A 24690-nucleotide genomic window follows, 5' to 3' on the forward strand; every position below is an offset into this window, starting at 1 on the left:
GGAGAAGCAGGCTCCATGCAGGGAGCCCAACATGGGACTCGATCCTGGGACTCCAGGATCGTGCCCCGGGCCAAAGGCAGGTGCTAAACCGCTGAGCCACTCAGGGATCCCCCACAGCACTTATTCTCAAAACACTTTTATTAAAAAACAATTAAAATTCTTAGAATCATGATTACCCATATGGTCATCCCCAAACTACTTCTGTTTTTTGAACTATAAGATAGAACTAAAATTTGAAAAAGCTTACCATGAAATTTATATAAGCCACCAAGGTGATCTAGTAGAGTCTCCAGTGATTTGGAAACTGGAAGCAATTCTAAAAATCTGTGGATTACTATATCAAATACTGGGAGAAATCGAAGACACACATTTCCAAAATAGATGGGTAGATAGGGAGACTGGATCTGCACAGGAGGATCAACCTGCTCTGCCAGGCCCTCAAAATATAGTTTCTCAGGGTATTTCTGTGGAAGTAAGAAAACAGCAAATGTTCAGGATATCCTTTTTTGTTTTCTTAAAAAAAAAATTAACCTATTTAAATTTGTCATCTTTAAAAGAATATGAAACCATGTTTATTTTTTGCAATGCAATGAAATAAATCTAGAGTCTTTTACTTGACAAAAATCTATTATCCCAAAGATATATCAAGAAATTTATGTATAAAGGAATTTGTAATAACCCTTTCATTTAGGATGTAAGTACTCAATCTACTAAAACCATAGTCTCAATAAATTCCTAACAGTAGAGATACTCTAACAGAATCTTGAGAAAGTTTAGAGAGTTAATTTCCTTCTCTATAGAGAGAAAACAATAGAACCACACAGAGAAAACAGCCAAACCAATTAGCCAAATACCCAAGAAGAGCTTAAAAAAGATTCACTGAAGCACTGATTTGAATTAGTACCTTGTGATAATTCATATGCTTGGTGTGCCAGTCGTTCTGTAGCCAGTGCTCTGGAGAATTTTCCTTCACAAAGTCACTTACTCGATTTCTAAAATCATTTGGTTTCAGTAACAGCAACTGAATTATGAAATAACAAACCTGGGCTTCATTTCCTTCATGACTACGCATGGCCTTTGGAAAACAACAGAAAAATGGTATTATAATGTCTGAACTGTGCAAAAGCATGGCTTTGCTACTAGACAGTCTATATTTGAATACACTAATATCCCACTACTATTAGAATTTCATTATATGTCTAATTTACCCTTAACTGTTCAGAATTCCCCCAAACGTATTTAACTTTCATTTTTAATTTTTTGATTTAAATTTATTTTTTATTGGTGTTCAATTTGCCAACATACAGAGTAATACCCAGTGCTCATCCCGTCAAGTGTCCACCTCAGTGCCCGTCACCCAGTCACCCCCACCCCCACCCACCTCCCCTAGTTCGTTTCCCAGAGTTAGGAGTCTCTCATGTTATCTCCCTTTCTGATAATTCCCACTCCTTTTTTTCCTTTCCCCTTTATTCCCTTTCACTATTATTTATATTCCGCAAATGAATGAGACCATATAATGTTTGTCCTTCTCTGATTGACTTATTTCACTCAGCATAATACCCTCTAGTTCCATCCACATCAAAGCAAATGGTGGGTAATTTTCGTTTCTAATGGCTGAGTAATATTCCATTGTCGTATTTAACTTTCTTGCCCATTTTTGGTTCTCATCATTCCTTCTGCCCAAAGTGTCCTTCTTATTTCTTTTGTTGAAATCTAATCCAACTGTCAAAATCTCTCACCTAGGTAGATGTGGTTTCTCATTGTTGCCTGGTGATATTTTCCTTATATCTCTATCTTATCTTTGTATTTTACCGATTTATAGACAGCTCATTTCTCCTACTATATCATAATCATATTTATATTTATATTCCATAGCTAAGAGGTTTATGTTAACCAATTAAGCCACCCTAAATATCACCACTATAGTATTTTTAAAAAAGTAGCATTTTCCAGCCTGGCTCAGTGTCTTCTCTTAAAATTCTTCCTGAAATAGGTATCAAGTCAAGAGGAAAAATCATTTGGGGAATATTGAGTGGCTATCAGAAATATTCAGTGCTGACTCTGACTGCCAAAGTACACAGAAATGATTATTAGCACTCTGCAAAGAAATAAAATGACTTTTTACCACTTCCTGCCTCTAATGAGAGCCTTTGGGAATCAACTCAGGGCCTAATTGCTTGTACTTTTACAGCATCACGAGGCCAGATCATGTCTGCCTTATTTACTTCTATATTTTCTGTGCATAGAACACAGCAGATATTTAATACACACTTGCTGAATGAGACAATGGGAAATCTCTAGTTCCTTAGGGAAGTGATAACAATGCTTGATTATAGTAGAATTGCCTTAAATCCTTATAGATCATCAGCACAAGATCCATCAGTCACACACCATGATCTAAAAGAGAGTGAAGTAGCTTAGAAACTTGTTCTTGTAAGCATATTCTTACCAGGCAGAGAATCAATCTGTCCAATGTAACAATGTTATACTTCCATACCATGTCATTAAGAATTTCAATGCATTTGTTGAGTTGCTGACCTCCAGCTGATGTAGAGAACTCATATACTAAGAAATCTGCAAATGTTCTCACATGGGCTACCAAGGCCCTGGCTCCAATTCTTTCTAATACTCTGGAAAGCAGAGAGTAAAAACTAAGTTATATTGCTATGTGGTATAACAGCTTGTTAAATAGAATGCAGATCTAGGTTTCTGGCTTACCTATAGCCAATCTGATTAATATGATCTGTTTCCAAGAGCATTTTCCAGAGAAGACAAAGGAAGAGAGGAGGAGAGCCTTGCATAGAAAAGTGGGTAATGATGTCATTTTCATTGGTCATTGACTTCCACTTCCTATATTCCTCCTCCACATTTTTTTTCAGATTAAAACGGCTTTCCTGAGGTACATTATTCTGCTTGAAGAATGCCTAAAAGGAAGATCAAAAGTTTACTTTTATACTAAAATGAAGAGCACTGGCCAGAGTCAAGAAATCAGTTCTGGACTTGATTCTGACACTAATAAACGCTATGTGACCTCAGGTAATTAAGTAATCAAGGTGTGAATTTCTTTTCTTTTTTTTTTTTTTCAAGGTGTGAATTTCTATAATGGGAAAATATACAGGCTTGACTAGATAATCTCTAAGATTCCTTTCTTAGATTTCCTAAATAGATATTCCAAGCAAGCCTGAATTCAAAGCTTCCTCAAACATCTGTTGATATTTCTGTTTGTCTTTGGGAAAAAGAAAAAAAAAGAAAGAAATTATGCACCTTTTGGTTATATATTTTAGTATCTCTAAAAGGAAAATCCATTATACTAAACCAATGGGTCTCAGACCTCCTGTTTTGGAAGTTCAGCAGTCTGTATCTGATCAAGCCCTCTAGGTAATTCTACCAAGTTTCAGAGTTACTTGCCCTAGCCCTTTTGGAAGTTCTATAAAGCAGATATTCATTATGCGTAAACTTTTCTCTGAAAAGTAGAGGACAGCTTTGTGCAGTGGCAGTATTGCAGCCAATGAGGTCTATCTGAGGCACGATTATTGCTAATTGAAAAGTAGAGGACAGATGAGGTTTTCCTTTTTCCATAGTATAAAAGCCAAGTTTGTAGTTTTTCTCTCTGTATGATTAAAAAAAAATTCAGTCAAGTGGAACAAATGTGTATTCTATGAAGCTCTGTTAAGTTGTATTTCTCCCCATTTCAGTTCTAAAAAAGAGAAAGAATTTTTCAGGTAATGTGTTAATTCTCACAACATTCTAAAATTGTTAGCTAATAACATGAAACCATAATTAAATATTTAGGAACGTATCCAGGCCTAGAGTAAGTCAGGGAACAACTCAAGAGACTTTGGAATAGTACAGGTTTTTAAAAAAAGAAACAGAAGCTAATTTCCTTTGGATATCGCTAAAACCAGCTCTCTAGAATTACATTAAATGGGAAGAAATGAATTAATGGGAAAAAAAGATTTCATATATACTAAATGGAAGAATGATTTTGTATATATTCAATATGTAATTCAAGACCAAATTACCTGTAGTGGGCCTGGAAAACAGCTAAGAGTGTGTGATGCCCAATTATGAGGAGTAAAACTCATGATGGTCTGAAGTATGTCTTTACACCAAGTTCCCTGAATTGAATCAGAGCCTGTAAAAAAATCTAAACATAAACAAACAGAGGTAATCAAGATATAAATGATCATACCCATAATTCATAAATGGTATCATAGAAAAAGTAAGTTATGTACACGCATTGAATTTCACAGCAATACACTCACTGCTTAACTAGTTATATTCAGTATAGACCTAAGTTTTCTTAGTTTATGAATGATTTGAATGATTACATTAGTAAACATGAACACAGTTAGTGAAAAGAAGACAAAAGACATTTCAATCTATTTTTTTTTTTTAAAGTAGGCTCCATGCTCAGCATGCAGCCCAACTCAGGCCTTGAACTCATGATCCTAAGATCAAGACCTGAGCTGAGATCAAGAGCTGGACATTTAACAGACTCCCAGAAGCCTCTGTAATCTTTTTTTTTTTTTTAAGGTTACAGAGCACCAATGATCTAACAGTGACATAGGCCCACCATGATCGCTCATGTAGTTCAGTCTGACAATGAGGTATCAACACTTTATTGAGCCAAGGAAACAGAATTGAGACAATATATCTTTTCCAGTGGTTGAAATAGCTATAGACTATAACTCTCTAAATCAAGAAGGTTAATTTATTGGGACACCTGGGTTGCTCAGCGGTTGAGTGTCTGCCTTTGGCTTGGGTCGTGATCCCGGGGTCCTGGGACAGAGTCCTGCATCGGGTTCCCTGCAAAGGAGCCTGCTTCTCCCTCTGCTTGTGTCTCTGCTTCTCTTTGTGTCTCTCATGAATAAATAAATACATAAATAAATCTTAAAAAAAGGGTTAATTTATGTAAAATAAGATAGTTTACACAGATGTATCTGAGGTTGCCAAATTCAGTAACTATTTCTTTAAAACAGCAGTTCTCAAAGTGTGGTCTGTGGACTCTGTGGGTCCCCAATATCCTTCCAAGGATTTGATGAGGTCAAAACTATTAAAAGAGTAATACGAAGATAGTACTAAACTTTTTACTGTGTTCATATGTGCACCAATGGGGCAAAGGTAATGGTAGGGAAAATTGCTAGCCCTCAGAACAAGTCAAACAGTGGCACCAGACTATACTAATAGCCACTGTAATCTTCACTATACTCTCACTAGGCAGCGGAGGGCGGGGGGGGGGCGGGCACAGGTTGGGAGAAAATGCAGGTTTTACTCTAGAATATCCCTGAAGTAGTGAAAAGGACTGTATCTTAGCCCTTAAATACATCTAATTTTGTTGTGATAAAAATGGAAGTATGCAGTGTCCTAGCTACACACTGAAGTATGATGGGCATCTAAAGGAAAAGTACTTGTGCAATTGTCTGAATATCGAATTAAATTAGCTCTTTTTTAAAATGGAATTCCATTTTTACTTGAAAGAACATCTGACAGAAAAAACTACAGTTATTCAGACTTGGGCAATAAGCAGCATTTTCTTGAACAAATGGAACCTATTACTTCAAGGAAAACAAATGACCACATCTTTTGCCAATGATAAAATTTGACTTTTCAAACGAAAAATCAAAGTTTTGGAAAACGTCTATCCACTACTATAAGCCTGATAGTAATCCAAAACTTAAAGATTTTCCTAATGAAATTTGCAGTGATATTAACAAATGTAATTTTATGATATTGCATAATGAAGTGTGCCAACATTTATGAGATCTACATAACTCACTGAATCAATGTTTTCCAAAAACTAATTCATGAAGTTATAAAATATGCATGGATAAAAAAAAAACCCATTAGGTATGCAAAATAGACCAAAGGATTATAATGTAATAGAGTACAAAAACTTTACTAAATAGAATTTTTTTTTTTTTTAAAGATTTTTATTTATTTATTCATGATAGTCACACAGAGAGACAGAGAGGCAGAGACACAGGCAGAGGGAGAAGCAGGCTCCATGCAGGGAGCCTGACGTGGGATTCGATCCCGGGTCTCCAGGATCGCGCCCCGGGCCAATGGCAGGCGCCAAACCGCTGCGCCACCCAGGGATCCCCTGAATAGAATTTTGGATCTACACTGCAACTAACATTAAGAAACCATCACTTGTCCAATTTTGTGTGACATCAAAGAACATTGGCAATTATCTGAAAAGGCTATTAAGATACTCCTCCCCTTTCCAACCTCTTACCTGTGTGAGGCTATATTTTTTCAGTTCTAAAATAACATATTTCAATAGATGAAATGTAGAAGTAATATGAGTATCCAGCAAAGCTTCCTTTACATTAGATATTAAAGAGATGCAAAAAATGTGAAACAATGGTGCCTTTTCTCACTAAAGTTTTGTTTTGAAGAATTTATAGCGTTTCACAAAAAAATGCCATTATGCTAATATGTAACAAGTTTAATATTAAGTGAATAAAAAATATTTAAAAAGCATCTAATAACTCAGTATATATTAACTAAATTGAATTCAAATAAAAAAATTTTTAAAGCATCAATCTTGATAACTAATAAAGTAAATATTGATATAATCCATATAAATGGAAAATCTTTGGGAATTTCTTTTTTTATTTTTATGAGTATAAAGTGGTCCTGAGACCAAAAACCTCAAGGACTACTATTTAAAAATGATGTAAAAGCTGAAAACTCAAGCTCAACCTAGTTAAAGTGATAGTACACAGAAGAACCTATATTAATGGTTGAAATGTTGAAAATCTTAACACAACTTTTTTTTTTAACAAATGAAATGGATCTTTTCAGTATATTATCCTCTTAATAATCAGTAGGGACATAGCATACTTTAATTCATCTGTTTTTGTTGTTGGTGGTTGCATGTTCACTGTACCTGTTACGTGAGTTGCTCTAGCTAAGGTCAGTATCAAGGCTCGGTTCAGCTCTTCAGATTCTGCAGACAGCACTGTTTTGGGATCACTCAGGAAGCGTGTGAACTGTGGCTGTACCTCTGAGCTCCCTAATGCTGTTATAAGCCTAAGTGCAGTGCTCTCAACACTGAAAGAAGAACAAAAAGAAATATGAAAAAGTTGCATATAAAATTTCACAATTATAGAATTAAATCTAAATCTAGGTTAATTAAACTGGAAAAAAATACGCAAACTATGAATTCCTTTTCTTTGGTTAAACACACACACACACACACACACACACACACACACACACACACACACTTCTCATTTATGTGAGAATGAGCTTTGTTTAATATGTTTTAAAATCTGAGTGCCAAATTTTATAACAAAACCGTCTGACAATATTTACACACTTGAAAAAGACAGCTTGTAGCTTATAGGACTAAACAATTTCACCTGGATATACAGCGCTTCAAAAATCACATTTTTCAATCTGAAATATATTTTCACTTAGAGCAAAATTAAAGGGACAGGATAATTTAATGGTAATCTGAAGTGTATTTAAATCCAACATTCAAAAGGGCTAAATTAGAACATTTTGTCAAAGGCCTTGGAAGTACTTATTCTCAGGCCAAAGATCACTAGGCAAGGACTAAACTACCTTCATAACTTTCTATTTATTTATTTTAAGATTTTATTTATTTGAGAAAGAGAGAGTGACAAAGTGTACGAGTAGGGGGGTGAAGAAAGGGAGAAGCAGACTCCCTACTGAGCAGGGAGCCTGCTTTTTCCTCTCCCTCTGCCACTCCCCACACTCATGCTCATGCTCTCTTGTTCCTTGCACTCTCTCACAAAGAAATAAATAACAAATCTTTGAAAAATTAAAAAATAGGGATCCCTGGGTGGCTCAGTGGTTTAGCGCCTGCCTTCGGCCCAGGGTGTGATCCTGGAGTCCCAGGATCGAGTCCCATATCGGGCTCCCTGCATGGAGCCTGCTTCTCCCTCTGTCTGTGTCTCTGCCTCTCTCTCTATGTCTCTCATGAATAAATAAATAAAATCATTAAAAAAAAATTAAAAAATAAAAAGCTGTCCTTTACTTCTTCTGTATTGGAAATAAAATACTCTAGAAGCAGAGGAAATTTATGACAAATGAATACAAATACTATAAAGGATTAAGTTTCCCATGTCCAACAAAGTTTCTAAGAAATCTAAAGGAAAGATCGTCATCCAATAGCTCACCAGAGATGGAGCTGGTTCTGGTTTGTTTGTGCAACTGCGGCTAGAGTATGAAGATGGCTCAAGAGCTGCACTCTGTAATGAGGCTGGATGTGGTGCATCCGGTAGCTAAACATCTCAAGAAGTGTGTGTAAGATCCCCCAGGCATGGGACTTGAAAACAGTTGGCAAAAGTTGACCTTCAGGAACAAGACAATTTAAGGCACCAATTATAAAAGCTGTGAATTCAAAGACACTGAAGAAAAGTCACAGGCAATAAAATCTATGTAAGGCTTGATCATGAACACATATACACACGCACACACATACACACACACACGCACACGCACAGACACACACACAGACACACACAGACACACACACACTTTTCAAAATTTTTCCATAATTCCTTCTTTAACGGTAAGGAAAAAAAAATCCATACCCTAATCAGAATATCAAGTTAATGGTTATAAACACCAGAAAGTCCTGTCTTACTGATAAATCCTTTGATGCCCAAAGACTCTATTTCCATATAGACCAATAAACGACTGTACGTTTCCACTAGGGCTGGAGCCAAGGCCACACTGGATTTTGCATGAGCAAGTTTTATCACTCTGGTAGCGATGCTATGGATAAGGCTGAGGAAAAACAAAGAAAATCCATATATATTTTTTAAAATTTATTTATTTATTCATGAAAGACACACACACAGAGAGAGGCAGAGATAGAGGCAGAGGGACAAACAGGCTCCATGCAGGGAACCTGACGTGGGACTTGATCCCAGGTCTCCAGGATCACACCCTGGGCTGAAGGGTGCACTAAGCCAGTGAGCCACCCCACCGGGGTTGCCCAGAAAATCCATATTTTTGACATAGATATAGAAGTTACTTTACTTATATACAGGGAGCTTGGTATAAATCTAAACTTATATAAATGAAATGAATGAGCTCCATTTTAATCATTTAAGTTGTATAGGACACTTGGTAGTGATGCACTGTATAATCTGAGATTAATTCTGGTTTCCATGGTGCTTTCAATGTACATCAGGATCCCCTGCTCATTGAAAAGCAAATTTGGGTACGACTCATAAGAACACACTGGAATTGAAAAAAAAAAAAAAAAGACTAAAACAAAAACCAAAAACAAACCCCAAAATAATTTAAACAAAAAGAACATGTGTGAATGGTTTTAGTCTGTTTTTCTTTTTTCAAATATGTAACTAAAACTATTTGAGAAATTAAATGACTTTTATTATAGAATTACTTAAAAGAGTGCTAGGATCCAAACATTGAGTCCTAACAAGGCTTTCCTCAACTCTGTCACACAAGCAGGCAAAGCACGCATATAATGCTATGATAATGTTTCCCACTAGAAAAAGAGCATGGCTCTTCTAGCACTGATGCCCCACAGATACATTCTTTTTTACCTAGACAGTGTCTGAAGTTTGACCCAATACTTAAGAGCTAATGGACTAGATATAAAAATCTGGAATTCTAGCCCTTCTCAAAAAAAAATTGAGAAGATCTAGATATACTAGTCTACAGTCTTACATTATAGAAATTAGCTAAAATGGCAGTACCATGAGGTAAGGCCTGCAATGCTTCAGTAAGCCTCAAGTCCTTCTACATATGCATACGTGCATGTGCATGAATATCTGGCTCTCACTCAGCAGCATGTGGCACTCACTCACATAGCTTGGCTCCGAGGGGTACTTGAGGCTCTATAATCACATCCAACAGAGCCATTTCTGTCTTTCAGAAGCCATAATGTCAATTCTAAAAACATCCTATTAATATCAATTCAGTACAGGCATTATAATTTTCACATTCCTGGACTCAGCTTTTCTACTTCCAGCAAATTATTTAATAGAAGTAGATTATGAGTAGGTACAAAGACAGCCATAAAGGTAGTTTTCATAACCATCATTAGAATACTAAGATACTGCAAATAATTCATGTCCAACAATGTGGAACTGGCTAACCAATCATATATAGCTACACAAAACACTTCTTTGTAGCAATTAAAATAGATGTTTTTAAAAAACTCTAGACCAAAAGAGGTGTTTGATAGATTATTATGGGGAAAAGTTGGTTACAAAAGACTATTGCAGTTAAGAATCCATTTTGTTAAGAGAGAAACCCAAAAAAAAAAAAAAAAAAAAAAAGAGAGAAACCCAACCCATAAATACATATATTTATACACAGGAAAAAAGACTGAGAACATATACCAAAAAATTTTTATAATGCTTATTTTTCAGAGATTATGGCAATACTTTCTTGAGGTTTATTTGTGTATTCTAGAATTCTTATAATAAATAATATCATTTTTATTTTTATTTTTATTTATTTTTATTTTTTTAAATTTTATTTATTTATGATAGGCATACAGTGAGAGAGAGAGAAGCAGAGACATAGGCAGAGGGAGAAGCAGGCTCCATGCACCGGGAGCCCGACGCGGGACTCGATCCCGGGTCTCCAGGATTGCGCCCCGGGCCAAAGGCAGGCGCCAAACCGCTGCGCCACCCAGGGATCCCAAATAATATCATTTTTAAATAAATAAACCTAATCATTAAAAAAATGTACCTGACCATAAAACATGCACATACATAATCATTAAATAATCCCTATACTATGCTGATATCAATTCCCCAACACAGGACCAAGTAAGTAAAAAGAACACACCTCATTTTGGCATGAACTGTCAGTGAATCCAGCAGATTCATGGGTAAGGGAGTAATCGATGCTGAAGCCAAGCAGCTCGTTCCAGGAAGAGGTACTCTCATAATTCCATTTCCATAAATAGTTTCTACCAGAGCTCCCATGGGTAATGTAAAACATTCTGAATTTGTAGAGTATGCATTACACAGCAAGGCAATCTTATAATCATTCATTTGTAAACTTTTATTTCTGAGACTCTGCTGTAGGAACCTAAAATTTCAAGGACCATTACACAGTAAAAAATGCAAATAATTCCCAGAAAGTTAACTCTGCATTTTTTTAAAAAGATTTATTTATTTATTTATGATAGACAGAGAGAGAGAGAGAGAGGCAGAGACACAGGAGGAGGGAGAAGCAGGCTCCATGCAGGGAGCCCGATGTGGGACTCAATCCCAGGACTCCAGGATCCCGCCCTGGGCCAAAGGCAGGTGCCAAACTGCTGAGCCACCCAGGGATCCCTTAACTCTGCATTTTAGAAAACATTTATTTTCATAAAATGATTTATTAATACTACCTTTATTCCTATAGGTATTACAGTTTCTGCCCAAAATGTAGAGTGGAAATATATAAAAGTTTGAGTAGCATTTTAAAAAGAACTTAAGTAATCACAAGATATCAATTACTGGATATTTGTTAAGTATTACTACATTATAGCACTAAGGTTCAGATAATGAAGAAATAACTCATGAATTCATGATGTAGATTTCTTTTTTTTTTTTCATGATGTAGATTTCTACTTATTATCTATCTGGTTAAGCACAACAAGGTGGCTTCATTAAAGACGTCACTGTGAAAGACGATTAAGGAATGCCTCCTAAAGGGAAAGTCAAATAAAATGTGAAGTCTGCCTACCCTATACTCTCCTATGAAGAGACTTGACAGTCGTAGTCAGAAGTTCTAGGTGGGAAGTTCTGGTGTTCTTAACACCTGTGACTATCTAAAGCCAAGTTCCATCTAATAAGGGCATCTTCTCTGAGTAATCACAGCTCTGGATATGATGTAAGGAGGCACACGAGCCAGAGCAGCTCAAATAGTCTGGTGGCCCAGGGAGAGAAGACATATGTCAGATCATGCTCAGATCCTGAATACCTAAGAAATTTTGAAACATTTTCACATGCTTTTGGAAATTAAAAATTTTAATTAAGGGGCGCCTGGGTGGCTCAGTGTTTGAGCATCTGCCTTTGGTTCAGAATGTGGTCCTGGCATCTGGGATCAAGTCCTGCATCTGGCTCCTTGTGGGGAGCCTCCTTCTCCTCCCTCTGCCTATGTCTCTGACTCTCTCTGTGTCTCTCATGAATAAATAAAACCTTTAAAGAAAAAAAAACTTTAAGGTAAAGCATGTAAAAGCAAAAATTAGACTCGGAAATTAAATATAAATATAAATATATATTTATTTTATATAAACACACATATAAACAGAATTAATTTTCTAGTTGTTTTCTGGATACAAGTATTGGTTAGTTTCTCTTGGTAGGCCGTTTGCACATTAAATATTCACCTTTATCCTTAGTGGGTGTGGGGAGATTTCCATACTTCATACAAATACTGACACTAACATTTGTCCACACCACACCACTTATTAATTAAAAAAATCAACTGTTAAGCTATGAATTACTTACTCATGGTGAAGCTTTAAGAATGAGGTATTGGAATCTGTAGCTTGGAGTTGTCATTTTGGGCTTTTCTATTGAGATGAATCCAAATGCAAGTCATTGCAAAGGCATGAGTTGACTGGGGTTTGTTGATATCAGGAACTGGAATATACTGAAAAATAACAATTTGCATATTATAAGAAAGAGAATTAACTAATTATATGTATTCTAATAAATATGTATTCTAATAATCCTTAGCTGATATACCTCTTTTTTAGATATACCTCTTTTTAAAAATACACTTTATTAATTTACCTTTGATTGTTCTTTGACTATTCAAGAATACAAATCAGAAGATCTAACAGCTATCAAATACGGAAATTATTACAAGATTGTTTTTACTTGTGCTCACTTTGGCAGCACATATACTAAATAAAGTAAGATTGTTTTTACGTGCCAAGAAATTAACAGAAATTCACTGGTGCTTAGTTGGGTTTTTCCTACTGTCACAGGGCATTCACAAACATTTAAAAATTTATATTATTAAAAAAAATAAGCACATTATGAAATCTTACTAAATGTTGATGAATATACTGAAAACTTAGAATTTCTGAAAGTCACATATATGCTTTTCAAGAACATATTACAATTCAGAATACATAATCTAAATAAGCACTAATAATATACATCATCACACTTACACATATATTGTATACTGATAGGAGAAATGACATGGATGTCTAGAACTTGCTTTAAAATTATCTAGTGTTAACAAAAAAGATGAGTGGAAAGATGAAGCAAGGATATTTCCTAAAACTATAATGAGATATCCCCTCATGCCTATCAGAATGGCTGAACTCAAGAAACACAAGAAACGAGTGTTGGTGAGGATGTGGAAAAAAAGGAACCCTCTTGCACTGTTGGTGGGGATGCTATCTGGTGCAGCCAGCCACTGTGGAAAACGGTATGGAAGTCCCTCAGAAAGTTAAAAATAGAACTACCCTACGATCCAGTAATCAATTGCAATACTGGGTAGTAAAATACAAAAACACAAATTCAAAGGGATACATGCATTCTTATGATCATTGCCACAGTGATTATCACTGTAGATAATCTACAATAACCAAATTATGGAAGCAGTCCAAGGGTCCATTGAGATATGAATGAAGAAGATATGGTGTGTGTGTATATATACATAATGGAAAATTATTCAGTCATAAAAAAGAATGAAATCTTGCCATTTACAACAACATGGATGGAGCTAGAGATTATAATATTAAGTGAAATAAGTCAGAGAAAGACAAATACCGTATGATTTCACTCCTTTGCAGAATCTCAGAAACAAAAGAAAAAAAAGAGAGAGAAACAAACCAAGAAACAGACTCTAGGGCAGCCTGGGTGGCTCAGTGGTTTAGCGCCGTCTTCAGCCCAGGGTCTGATCCTGGAGACCCAGGATTGAGTCCCATATCAGGCCCCGTGCGTGGAGCCTGCTTCTCCCTCTGCCTGTGTCTGCCTCTCTCTCTCTGTCTCTGTCTCTGATGAATAAATAAATAAAATCTTAAAAAAAAAAAAAGAAACAGACTTAAAACTATAGAACAAACTGACTGTTCCCAGAGTGGGTGGGAGGGATGGTTGAAATAGGTGAAGAGGATTAAAGAGTACACTTATGATGAGCACTGAGTAATGTATAGAACTGTCAAATCATCATATTGTATACCCGAAATTAACAGAAAACTAAAACAAAAAAGTCTTTCTTGGTGATGAGTACACAGGAGTTTATTTTTCTATGTACTCTACCTTTTTGTGCATTTAAAAATTTCCATAATAAAATGTATTTTTAAAAATGGCAATCATCAATATGTATCACATTTTACTCAAATACTCATATAATAAAATAGGGAGAACATACTCAATTGAAAAAAGATATTAACAGATACTAATGTTATTTGGTCACTAGATAATGTGTATGGATTAAAAGAGCTTAATGCTTTTAAAAACTGTAAACCTACTTAGAATACAGAGAAAGAGCTTGCTATACAAGATGTTTAACTTTTTTTTTAAGATTTATTTATTCATTTATGATAGACATAGAGAGAGAGAGAGAGAGGCAGAGACACAAGAGGAGGGAGAAGCAGGCTCCATGCTGGGAGCCCGACCCCGCAACTCCAGGATCGTGCCCTGGGCCAAAGGCAGGCGCTAAACCGCTGAGCCACCCAGGGATCCCAAGATGTTTAACTTTGATTTAAGATAAGCTTCAGAAACAATCTAGTTCAATTTCTTCACTTTACATATGAGTAAATTAACGTCAAAAGGGACTGATTTCCATCCTGATTATGGTTAGTCACAGAATTGGGAAAGAACTCAAGTTTTCAACTTCCAAATCTAGTGATCTTTTCACAAAATCACACTAAAATTCTTTAACATAAATTAGACATAATCCATCACATTATTAACTCTTTTGTAAAACTTACTTCTTTTTCTGGGTATAGAAGGTCAAAGAGCTTCATGACAGGGAGAAAATCAGCTAGTGCATTTTTTTGAATACTTCCAGAAATGAATTGCAGGAGAACCCACATTAGATGATCTCTGCCTTTAATCAGTCCTCGCCCTGCTAACTGTAAAAGATGTTTAAATACATGTCTACACAGCTGGCTAAAGAAATGGATATAATAAAGTTTAAAGAAAAACAAACCAAAACCAAAACCAAAACCAGAAAAAACCCTGTCCTCCAAAAGTTAGCATCTAACTTTGGCATTTACAAAATACTTAGTCTCAACTCAAGACATACCAAGCAAAGCCTTTTAAATTATTTTAATATTTTATATGTTTCCTTCTTGACCCCCAAAACAGGTAGGAATATCAAAAGTTAAATGTTTTAGAACATAACTAAGTTGACCACACATACAAGAGAATCAAGTTTAATATTAGATAATTACTACAAATAACTCATCAAAACACAAGGAATACTTCATGATACCAAAAGGATTTTTTTTTAAATTTAAAATCTTCAAGTTGTTATCAAAAAACACTTCTAATTTCCTGCAGACTGTAACAGAGATCAATGGTGGTGGAAGTGGCAATGGGGGGTAACTGGTGGTTAAAAGGATTTTAACAATATTTACAAAAAAGTTTCCCCAAAATAATCCATGCTGTAGAGATGTTACACATATAACAACATTTATTTCCATTCAATGCATCTAAAATCTTATGATAAAACCAACTCTTCTACTTGTATTCCCTATTTTGGACTCATTGTTCCACTTTTTCATTCACTGCCAAAATAGAAACCAGAGAGTGATCCTAGACTCCTGTTACTCCCTCTGTTACCTACCCATGGCCAAGTCATTTTCTCAGCACACCTGTCTTAGCACACCTGGTCTTAGGCTCCTCCTCTCTGTCGTCCTGGTTTGAGCTGTCAGCATCTGCCACCCAGATCAGTGCAAAGGCTCCCTTACCAATTTTCATGCCTCTGATTCTGGCTCTCTCCATCTTTATGTCACCATCTTTCTACATGTAGCAATTAGCAGTAATTTTTCCCACTTCTATAATGATGAGGTCATTCCCTTCCTCATTTACCTCCCAAAGAGATCTAAATGCCTTAGAACAAACACTTGCCCATATAAAGTTTTCCATGTCTGGTCTTGCCTTCCTGCCTTCCTAAGCTCACCAACACTTTTTGTTTATATTTTTCTTTCCAGTTCTCACACAAATTTATCCTTTCCCAAATGATCACCTTATTGCTACAGAAACACTTTCCTATCGTTTCCTCTTGGCAAATTTCTACTTGTCCATCAAGTGCTAGCTTCAAGATCTCTTTGATAAAGCCATTCCTGATGTTTTTAATAGGGACTATTCTCCTTCATTCCTATTGCAGGAAAACATGCTTCCATTATGTGAACTATTAAATTATAGTCATATTGTTTATTCCTTTATCTTTCCACTAGTAAGGAGCTCCTTGAGGGTACCACAGTGCCTTTTCATTTTGTATCCGCCAGTTCCTTGCACTATGAATATATGGAATGAATGACTGAAACCAGTATCTACAGTGACAAGAAAGTGAAAAGTTTAGAAACCATGAAAGCACTGTGCAAAAGAGAAATTGGGGCGCAGAACTTCTGCCATTGCCGAAATCACTAGGCAAAGTCCATGGTAGTCTAAAACATACTAATCAACAGGTGATGTGGCTCTCACAAAAGATTTAGCACTTACCTTCTGATGAAGAGAAAGGACCATATGTGGAAAACTTGCAAACTGGAAAAGCACAAAGAAAATGAGCTGACTCGAGAGGTGCTGCCACAGGAGTTGGCTTGTTCCCCCATCGTCAAATTTCTCCTCAGTCTCGGACCGCTCCATGGCATAAACCACCAGATCCACCAACTGGTCCTCCAGCACAGGGCAGCGCTGCTTGTGCTGTAGGGCAGAGATTAGATACAGTATTCCAAAAGCCTCCCTGTTAGTTTCAGGAGTTACTGGTTAATGGGCATTAATTGTAACAAGAGGCTGAGAAGCATGGAATGAAGTTGAACTTAGAAAGTTAAGGTTAGGTTTAGTCTATTAAAGCTGCATCATGTTACACTATCATAGAGGATGAGTTCCAAAAAAAATTATTTTTCAGATCTCATAGAAAACAGACTTCTTACTAACTTCTGACTTTCACTATACATGTCATTGTTTCAACTTGACAAAGGGTATTTATTTGTACAGTAGAAAATTTTGTTACTTCTCTTTTGAAAAAAAAAGATAATTTAAGAAGCATAAGAAATGAGGATAGCACTATTAATTTTGCATTCTAACTCAAAATGTAAAAACCTTGAATTTTCAAGAGTCAAACATTGTGATGAGAGCAAATGAAGCAATGAGAATCTAAAGCAACTACCACAAGTTTACGCTAACTTTACATGCAGAGGTGTAATTGAATAACTGCCAGATTACTCAGTATCTATTTTTCAATGTGTAACGTTGATCCTGATACGGAAAATTCAGGAAATGGAAACTTCCTCAAAACAAAACAAAACAAAACAAAAAAAACCCTCAAAGTTAATCTCTGCTCCTCCTTCTTAGAAGCCAAACATAATGCAGCTTTAATTTTAAATTAGACTGTTTTAAAATCTAAAACAAGAAAAATAATTGAATTTAAACACTAAAAATGAAAATGCAACTTCCCTTTCTAGAGGCAAAAAGATTTGTGTTTTTAAAAGTGATTTAAAAAATACACTTTTACCAAAAGAAATATGTAAGCCATATTTTAAGCCATTTTCGTACTTCTTTTATAAAAAATGTTATATGACTTAATAGCCAGGCAGTTGGAAGCCTTTCTAGTGAATACAATTACTAATACAGATGCCTTCCCTCTAAACTTTAGACATGATTATTAGTCTTTTGCCATGAAAAAGGGATATGATTTCTTTAAATTTAGGGAAAAAATGCAAAATGGGGACAGATTTGGAAAAAACAAAACATAATGAACAGCATCCCCTCTTTTGCATGCTTTTTGCCAGCTCCAAACTTGTAAAGCTCCAATATAGCTGCACTTTCTTAAAGCATGCAAATAAAACAAACATTTATCCAAAACAGTAAGCATCAATGGTTGTTTCATAGTTTTTCCAAAAACACAATGCCATGATCACAGTTCAACCACATTACAGGTTTACAAATAGCAATATTAACACCACCAGTTGAGACTACAGTACTTTCCCTCCAAATGTAATTATCATTATGAAGCAGAGCAAAGTGCAACAGACAACACTACAAACTATTTCTTATATCAGCATGCAAAACTACTGTGTACAGGGCTTGAAATTCACTAGTTCTGCCAACCACCAACAACCTAAGAAATATGTCAGACAACACAAATTTAGAGTGAAATCATTCAAAGTATACAAGAGTCAGAAAAATTTGAAAAGAAGTAAAGCCAGGATTTCCAGTAGGAATTTTTCATTAGTGATGGGAATTTGCTTCTGGTTTGGAAGCTAACCAATTTATCATCTATTCCTCCACCCATGATGGTCTTTCATTGGTCCACTTCAGGAAAAAAGAACAAACTAAATAAAATTGGTTTTTAGCACCTGAGTCATTTTGGAATATCCCTTTTTAGTATTAGCCATTTATTTTTAAAAACTGGATTTTTACCTACATATCTTTAACAGTGTTGTAATGGTCATACATTAATGATTTAAAGAGGAAAACCAAAAATATTACAATTTTTGACAAAGTAAGAACAACTAGGAAATTTATAGTTAAAGCTGATGATCTTTCAATACACACAACTCAAATTACCTCTACATTTTGTGTTAAGAATGACATTAGTCTGGAATTTCTATGGCATCCAGCGCCCTGGCAACTGAGCGTGGCTGAACATCCATCAGGATTAACTCTATGTTTCCCAGGTGTTTTGGTTAAAGCCAAGGATATTTCTCAAACCGAATTTTGGGATAGCTTAGTTCCTTTATTTATTTGCCAATTTCATTAATACCAAGAAAAACCCTCCACTGAAATATAAAATGATCTGTGTAAACTACTTAGAATAAGTTTAGCTTTAGTTTTCATTACTAAAACATAAGTACATTAAAATTAATACTCTCCACCACGTAGACTATTTTACAAAGTGAAACAAACAAAAGCAGTTTAATGATCTGATAAAGACTAATTATCAATCACTAGGCTTTGGTAAGTTGGTAAGCCACTGGAGGCTTTATGGCTATTCACAAAGTGCTTTTTGAAAGCTTTTGTAAATTTAAGTCAAGATATAGGCATATAAGTTGAATTAGCTAGTTTACATCATATCTATATGCAGATTTAGTTAAAACCTGTTTAAATAAGAACCTAAGTTCAGTATTTTAACAATCAAATTTCTGCATAATAGTTCAAACTGCATTGGAAACATAGGGACAAGGCATTAATAGAAACACATTAACTTCTACTCATGCCCCTGATCCTTTCCCACCAGTATTTCAAATGACAAATGGTAATGCTTTTCAGTCTAAGAAACCATATCATATATTAAATAGTCCCTGACACTTTTGATACAACAGTTCTGGTACTGTTTTTGTTGTAAAATTTTAACATATACTTAGATGGGCTTACATTAATTTCAAATCATTATTTCAGTGCTAGAAATCAATTTTAAAGCAATACCTATTCAGGACAAGTTGAGAAGAGAAATCCCTTTATATTACATTTATCATATTCTTTGCCGATCAGAATTGAATCCTATGCCAGTTAATACCACTTTCAGTGGTGCCTTTCAAAGATAATTGAGTGATTAGTCAATACTTCACTATCTCAGGGTACCCAGAGTTCACACACTACCACATAGCAGCTTGAGGAGTGTATCTGGTTGTAATGTTCTTATTCAGCAGAAAGAACACAAAGTGGTGTAAACACACAAAATAGGATTCTTCCACTGTTGAACACCTCACCTTGCTGGTCACAGAGCTGGGCTATTATTTATGACTTTCTGAATGTGACCGACCTCAGGATAAAATATAGCCCAATTCCTACTGGAAAATGCAATATGGACAGCTCTTAAAAGGTTTCAAGCTTTAAGTAAATTATTGCTAGAGAAAGGACAAGAAAGTATAGTGCAGGATATAGTTCTGTAATGATAAAAGATGTGATAAGATAACTTGTTTATTTTTAATCATATGTTTATACTTTGTATTTTCATTTTCTACTCTACTTTCCAGGTGGTAAAAATATATCAAGTCAGTTCAGCATATATCTTCCATCTACAAGTCCATTCACTACAGAGTTTTCTACCAGAACAATTACTGATGAATTGTGAACTTTTGACAATGTTTACAGTGGGACCAATATTAATAATGTTCTGTCAGCATTTCCATTATAAACTTTATTTTTTATGGATTTATGTCTCAGTCATAAACTTTTTTTAGGTTGAAACTTGTTATTAAAATAATCAAATAAAAAAAACCTCTTCCATGAATTGTTTTGTCAATTTCTACTTTGAGAAGAGCTGCATCCCAAGAGCAAAAAGCTCATGATAACTAAGGCTATCTGGGGGAAGGTACTTGCAGCTCAAATGACCATGGGTACATTTATCCACCAAACTGTAAGAAAAACTGAGTCAAGTATGACTTAAAGTTCATTGCAAAAAGTAGTTTTAAGACAGCATGAAGCATTCTTTCAAAGTTGACTGAATACTTACCTCTAACTCAAGTGGAAGTTGATCAGAATTAATAACTTGGTATTTAAGATAGTAAATTGACGGGTTATATGAAGTAACTGTCAGATACTGTAGTGTGAAGCAGTTTCAGGTTCACATGTACATAGGCTTGTCCAAACAAGGAAACTTGGTAAATTTTTCAGAAGAAAAAAACTTAAAATAATAAAAGAGATACTGCTACTAGGGTGAGGTTTGGCATGCAAAGTTTCAACACTGAGCAAGTTTTATGGCCAAGCTATATGTCCTTAAAAATAGGGCTTTATAAATGGAAGCACTGGCACAACCTTCACTATAGTATTGCAAACAGGAACGCTATTTTATATAACCTAGACAAGAATGTCTTTATAAAATAAAAAAAGCTGGTCTATTTTAATATGTTGGGCTCAAAAATTTTTAACAAAAATAACTGGAACCACTATTTTGCTTAAAATCTCAAAGGTGAAAAGTCCTGGAACAGACTTGGGACTGTATAAGAGTTTGGTTTATAAAGTTTGGCCACAGTGTTTTTCTCCCACCGCAGGTAAACTTCAACTGCGAGGAGCCCACTCTAGGAGGAGGACACTTCTGGCAAAGACTGACAAAGAAGGGTGTTTGTCAAGCAGGTGTGGGGTCACCTAAGAGTGTGACATTTCTTAGTCAATCCCCATGTTTCCAAAAAAACCTTCCCTGCATAAAGTTTACCACTCCAACTTTTAAAATAACGTCTCTATTAAAGTGCTTTTTCCTCTTTTTGGTTTTGTTTTTAATTTGTTTTTGTTTTAAGGCAAAGCAACATAAGTAGTTTTTACAGATGTTATTTATTTATGTTTTAATCATCTGGAAAGATAAAGGCCACCACAAATCTTTCCATCTCTGAAAATTCCACAAGGCAAGCTTTAGCCCTAAAGTATTAAAAAAAAAAAAAAAAACCAAAAAAACAGTAAAATGGAGTGGGAAGGAAAAACAACACATCAAAAAGTGACAGGCATTACTGTGTGCCAGGTGTTGTCTCTTAGTTTAAAAAAAAAAGAAAAAGAAAAAGGCAAAAAGAAAAAAAAAGAATATATAAAAAAAAAAAAAAAAAAACACCAAAAACCAAAACCAAAAACAATCCACCAAAAACAACTCTCATATCCCAAGAAGAAATTCATTTTAGTGGCCTTGGTCTCAGCATGGTCCTGCCAATTTCAAGCCCCGACCATACATGTATTCTCTAAATGGAATCAGTGGCTACAAAGCGGCCAGCGTATCGTTAGTCACAATACAACAGTAAGGTTGTGAACATACCTGAGCAATGTTCAAGGTCTAGAGCATTGGAGGATGGGCAGGACAAGACAGGACAGAACAAAAATAAAGGAAGAAAAAAAGAAAAGACAAAACAGTGACTATGAGGCCAGCCTCAAGGAACCCAGAGTCAGCACAAACCCTCCCACATGTTAAACCACCAGACACAAACATACACTGAAAAGGGGGAAAAAAATCAGCAGTCAGGCCACGCTGAAGATACCAAGGGTTATAAAAAGAGCCATCCAAACAATAAAAAAGTAAAAAAATTATGGTTAAGTCATGTGTAGGTTTCTCTGGCAAAAGGTATACTTGAAACTGGCCTTATAGAAAAAAAAGCAATGCAAAAATAAACCAACTTTTAAAATATCTCCTTTTTAATTTAAACATTTTTAAAGTAATATATAAATGATAGGAATAATACATTGTTTAATAAACCATATATTAAAAAAAAAATCACCAAATAGTTCTTAACTGTTTTGCTCAGTTAGCTCTAGCAAAGAAAAGAGAAAAGAACAATGCAGATTCTATGCAGAATTTACTTGGTTTCCAGCATAGTACAGTACCTGCTTATTTAAACCTAGCATATTGCAGACCATATCCCTGGAATAAGGCTGCTCCAATACATATCTCAACAAAGCAGTCTGGGGTTCAAACAGATCCTTTAAAGAAAATAAAAAAAATTATTGCTTCAAGATCAAAGTAAATGTTAATTCAAATAATTTGAAATTGGGATAAAAAAATCTGCTAAAGGCACTTGTTACCTTCACACAGTAGGCAGTATCTAGTGGAAAAAAATCATAGGATTTTAGTGCTTAGAGTTTGTCTGATCCCACCCCTCATTTGATAGGTGATATAACTGAGGTGAAGGGACTTGCCCAAGGTCATACAGTGGCTAAAATTTTGAAAGATTTCAGTTATAGTCATAGGAGAGTCTTAAGGATCACTGTAAGGAAAGGATTTTCTGCCCAGATGTCTAATCAAAGAGGATGGAGGCAGTTTCCAATCATTTTCATACAAGTGTGAACACACACTACTTCCAAATTTGGAGAGGACAAATGACTTGGTAATACAGGGGTTAATAGTGTAGATCCTGGAATCAGATTGTCTGAGTTCAAATCCTGATTGGTTACAATTCCTAAACATGGGGTCTTAGTCAAGTAACCAGCCCACTCTGGGTCTCAGTGTCATCATCTGTATAATGGAGATACTAAAAAAATAGGAATAAGAGTTATTGCAAAAAAGTTCTCAGAACACTCCTTGGCATATATTAAGTATGTAATGAACTGATCTGTTTTCAATATTACTGTTACCGTGATAACTCTAAATTCCATTTAGTTTACCACTTTTTTACATTCCCAAGTTTTGCTGACAAGAGTCCAGGATTGTGACCCTAGTTTGACTATTTCCCTCTCCACACTTTTGGACTAGTCTTCTAATCACGCTGTAGATTATTTTTTACATGAAACATTTACATGAAAAATCTGTAGCCCTCCTCATACCTTGCTCTGTAACCATTTCAACTCCCAAGATAGTATAATGAATCTATCATATTTCATTCTAGCTTTTTATCTATATCTCACACTTCATTTTACTGATACTTGTAGATTTTTTTCTTTAGAGAATATTCTACTCCACTTTTGTCCTCTCCAACCCATTAAAAAAAAAAAAAAATCTAACACAGGCAGGGGTAAAGGGGTGCTTGGCTGGGTCAGTTGGAAGAGCATGTGACTCTTGATCTTGGGGTCCCCAAGTTCAAGCCCCATGGTGGCATAGATCACTTAAATAAATTTTTTAAAAACTAAAAAAAAAAAACAAAAAATAAAAATAAAAAAAATCTAACAAAGGAGAGGCTCACTCTTCAAATTTTAAGAAAAGTACAAATTCATTTTTGGTCTTTACTTTGTAAAGGAGGAATAAAAGCAAGGATTCCATTATAAAGATTCAACTTCCTTAGCCTAAGTGCTTTGTTGGGGGCCCACTGGAATATAAACACCCAATATTACAAACCACAAACCACTTGGATACTAGAATTACATGATAAACCATAAACTACTTTTCATTAGATATATACTTCAGTCTATGAAGAGATAATGTAGCATAATACATCATATAATGCAGGATGAAGAATATTAGGTGGACCAAAAGTTCCACTGTATTTATCAACATACCTTATCATATGGCAAAAGGCCTTTCAAAGGAAAACGAAGAGTTGCAGGGTCCAATTTCCATGAATTACAAATGGCTCCTGAGTTATTTACAACTGGCAGAAGGCTGCAGCGGCCTGTATGTATAACAAAAAATGTTTTAAAGTAAATGTGAACACAGAAATGCCTGGTCCCTCATTCACACTAAGAATACTTAATAAATACCTATGTTGAATCAGAAACTGATTTTAAAAAGGTTGTAATTAGGGACACCTGGGTGGCTCAGTGGTTAAGCATCTGCCTTCAGCGCAGGGTGTGATCCCGGGTCTCACATCAGGCTTCCTGCTAAGAGCCTGCTTCTCCCTCTGCCTATGTCTGCCTCTCTCTCTCTCATGAATAAATAAATAAAATCTTAAAAAAAATCAAAAGATTGTCATTAGATAGAAATTTTGGGGATTCTCTTTGATTATTTTTAGTCCAGATGGCTGGAGACCAATTAATTGTACAGGCCTTCCAAACTAAAAAATGTTACATTTGTGCAAATATATAAAGATCAGCAAACTATAATCCACGAGCCAGATGCAGCTTGCCCTGTTTCTATAAAGTTTTATTGGAACACTGATGCTTTCCTACTACAACAGCAGAGTTGAGTAGTTGCAAC

At 35.4% G+C, this 24690-nt stretch overlaps 1 protein-coding gene and 1 non-coding gene across 2 annotated transcripts in view; one reads left to right on the plus strand and one right to left on the minus strand.

Moving 5' to 3' along the window:
- Positions 1 to 24690, minus strand: part of MED23 (mediator complex subunit 23) — a 45013-nt gene that overhangs the window by 12208 nt on the left and 8115 nt on the right. The window contains 16 exon segments of the mRNA XM_041756542.1: positions 248 to 464; positions 905 to 1075; positions 2450 to 2630; positions 2719 to 2924; positions 4023 to 4147; positions 6896 to 7059; positions 8154 to 8328; positions 8624 to 8766; positions 10810 to 11055; positions 12465 to 12483; positions 12486 to 12609; positions 14909 to 15052; positions 16647 to 16847; positions 21886 to 21903; positions 22449 to 22544; positions 24054 to 24166. Of these exon segments, the coding sequence (XP_041612476.1) occupies positions 248 to 464; positions 905 to 1075; positions 2450 to 2630; positions 2719 to 2924; positions 4023 to 4147; positions 6896 to 7059; positions 8154 to 8328; positions 8624 to 8766; positions 10810 to 11055; positions 12465 to 12483; positions 12486 to 12609; positions 14909 to 15052; positions 16647 to 16847; positions 21886 to 21903; positions 22449 to 22544; positions 24054 to 24166 (2343 nt within the window).
- On the plus strand, positions 3480 to 3626 carry LOC121475503. The gene has a single exon (XR_005983770.1). It is a non-coding gene; the product is annotated as a U4 spliceosomal RNA (small nuclear RNA).

The sequence above is a fragment of the Vulpes lagopus genome, chromosome 1 (genome assembly GCF_018345385.1).
Source record: "Vulpes lagopus strain Blue_001 chromosome 1, ASM1834538v1, whole genome shotgun sequence".
Taxonomy (NCBI): Eukaryota; Metazoa; Chordata; class Mammalia; order Carnivora; family Canidae; genus Vulpes; species Vulpes lagopus.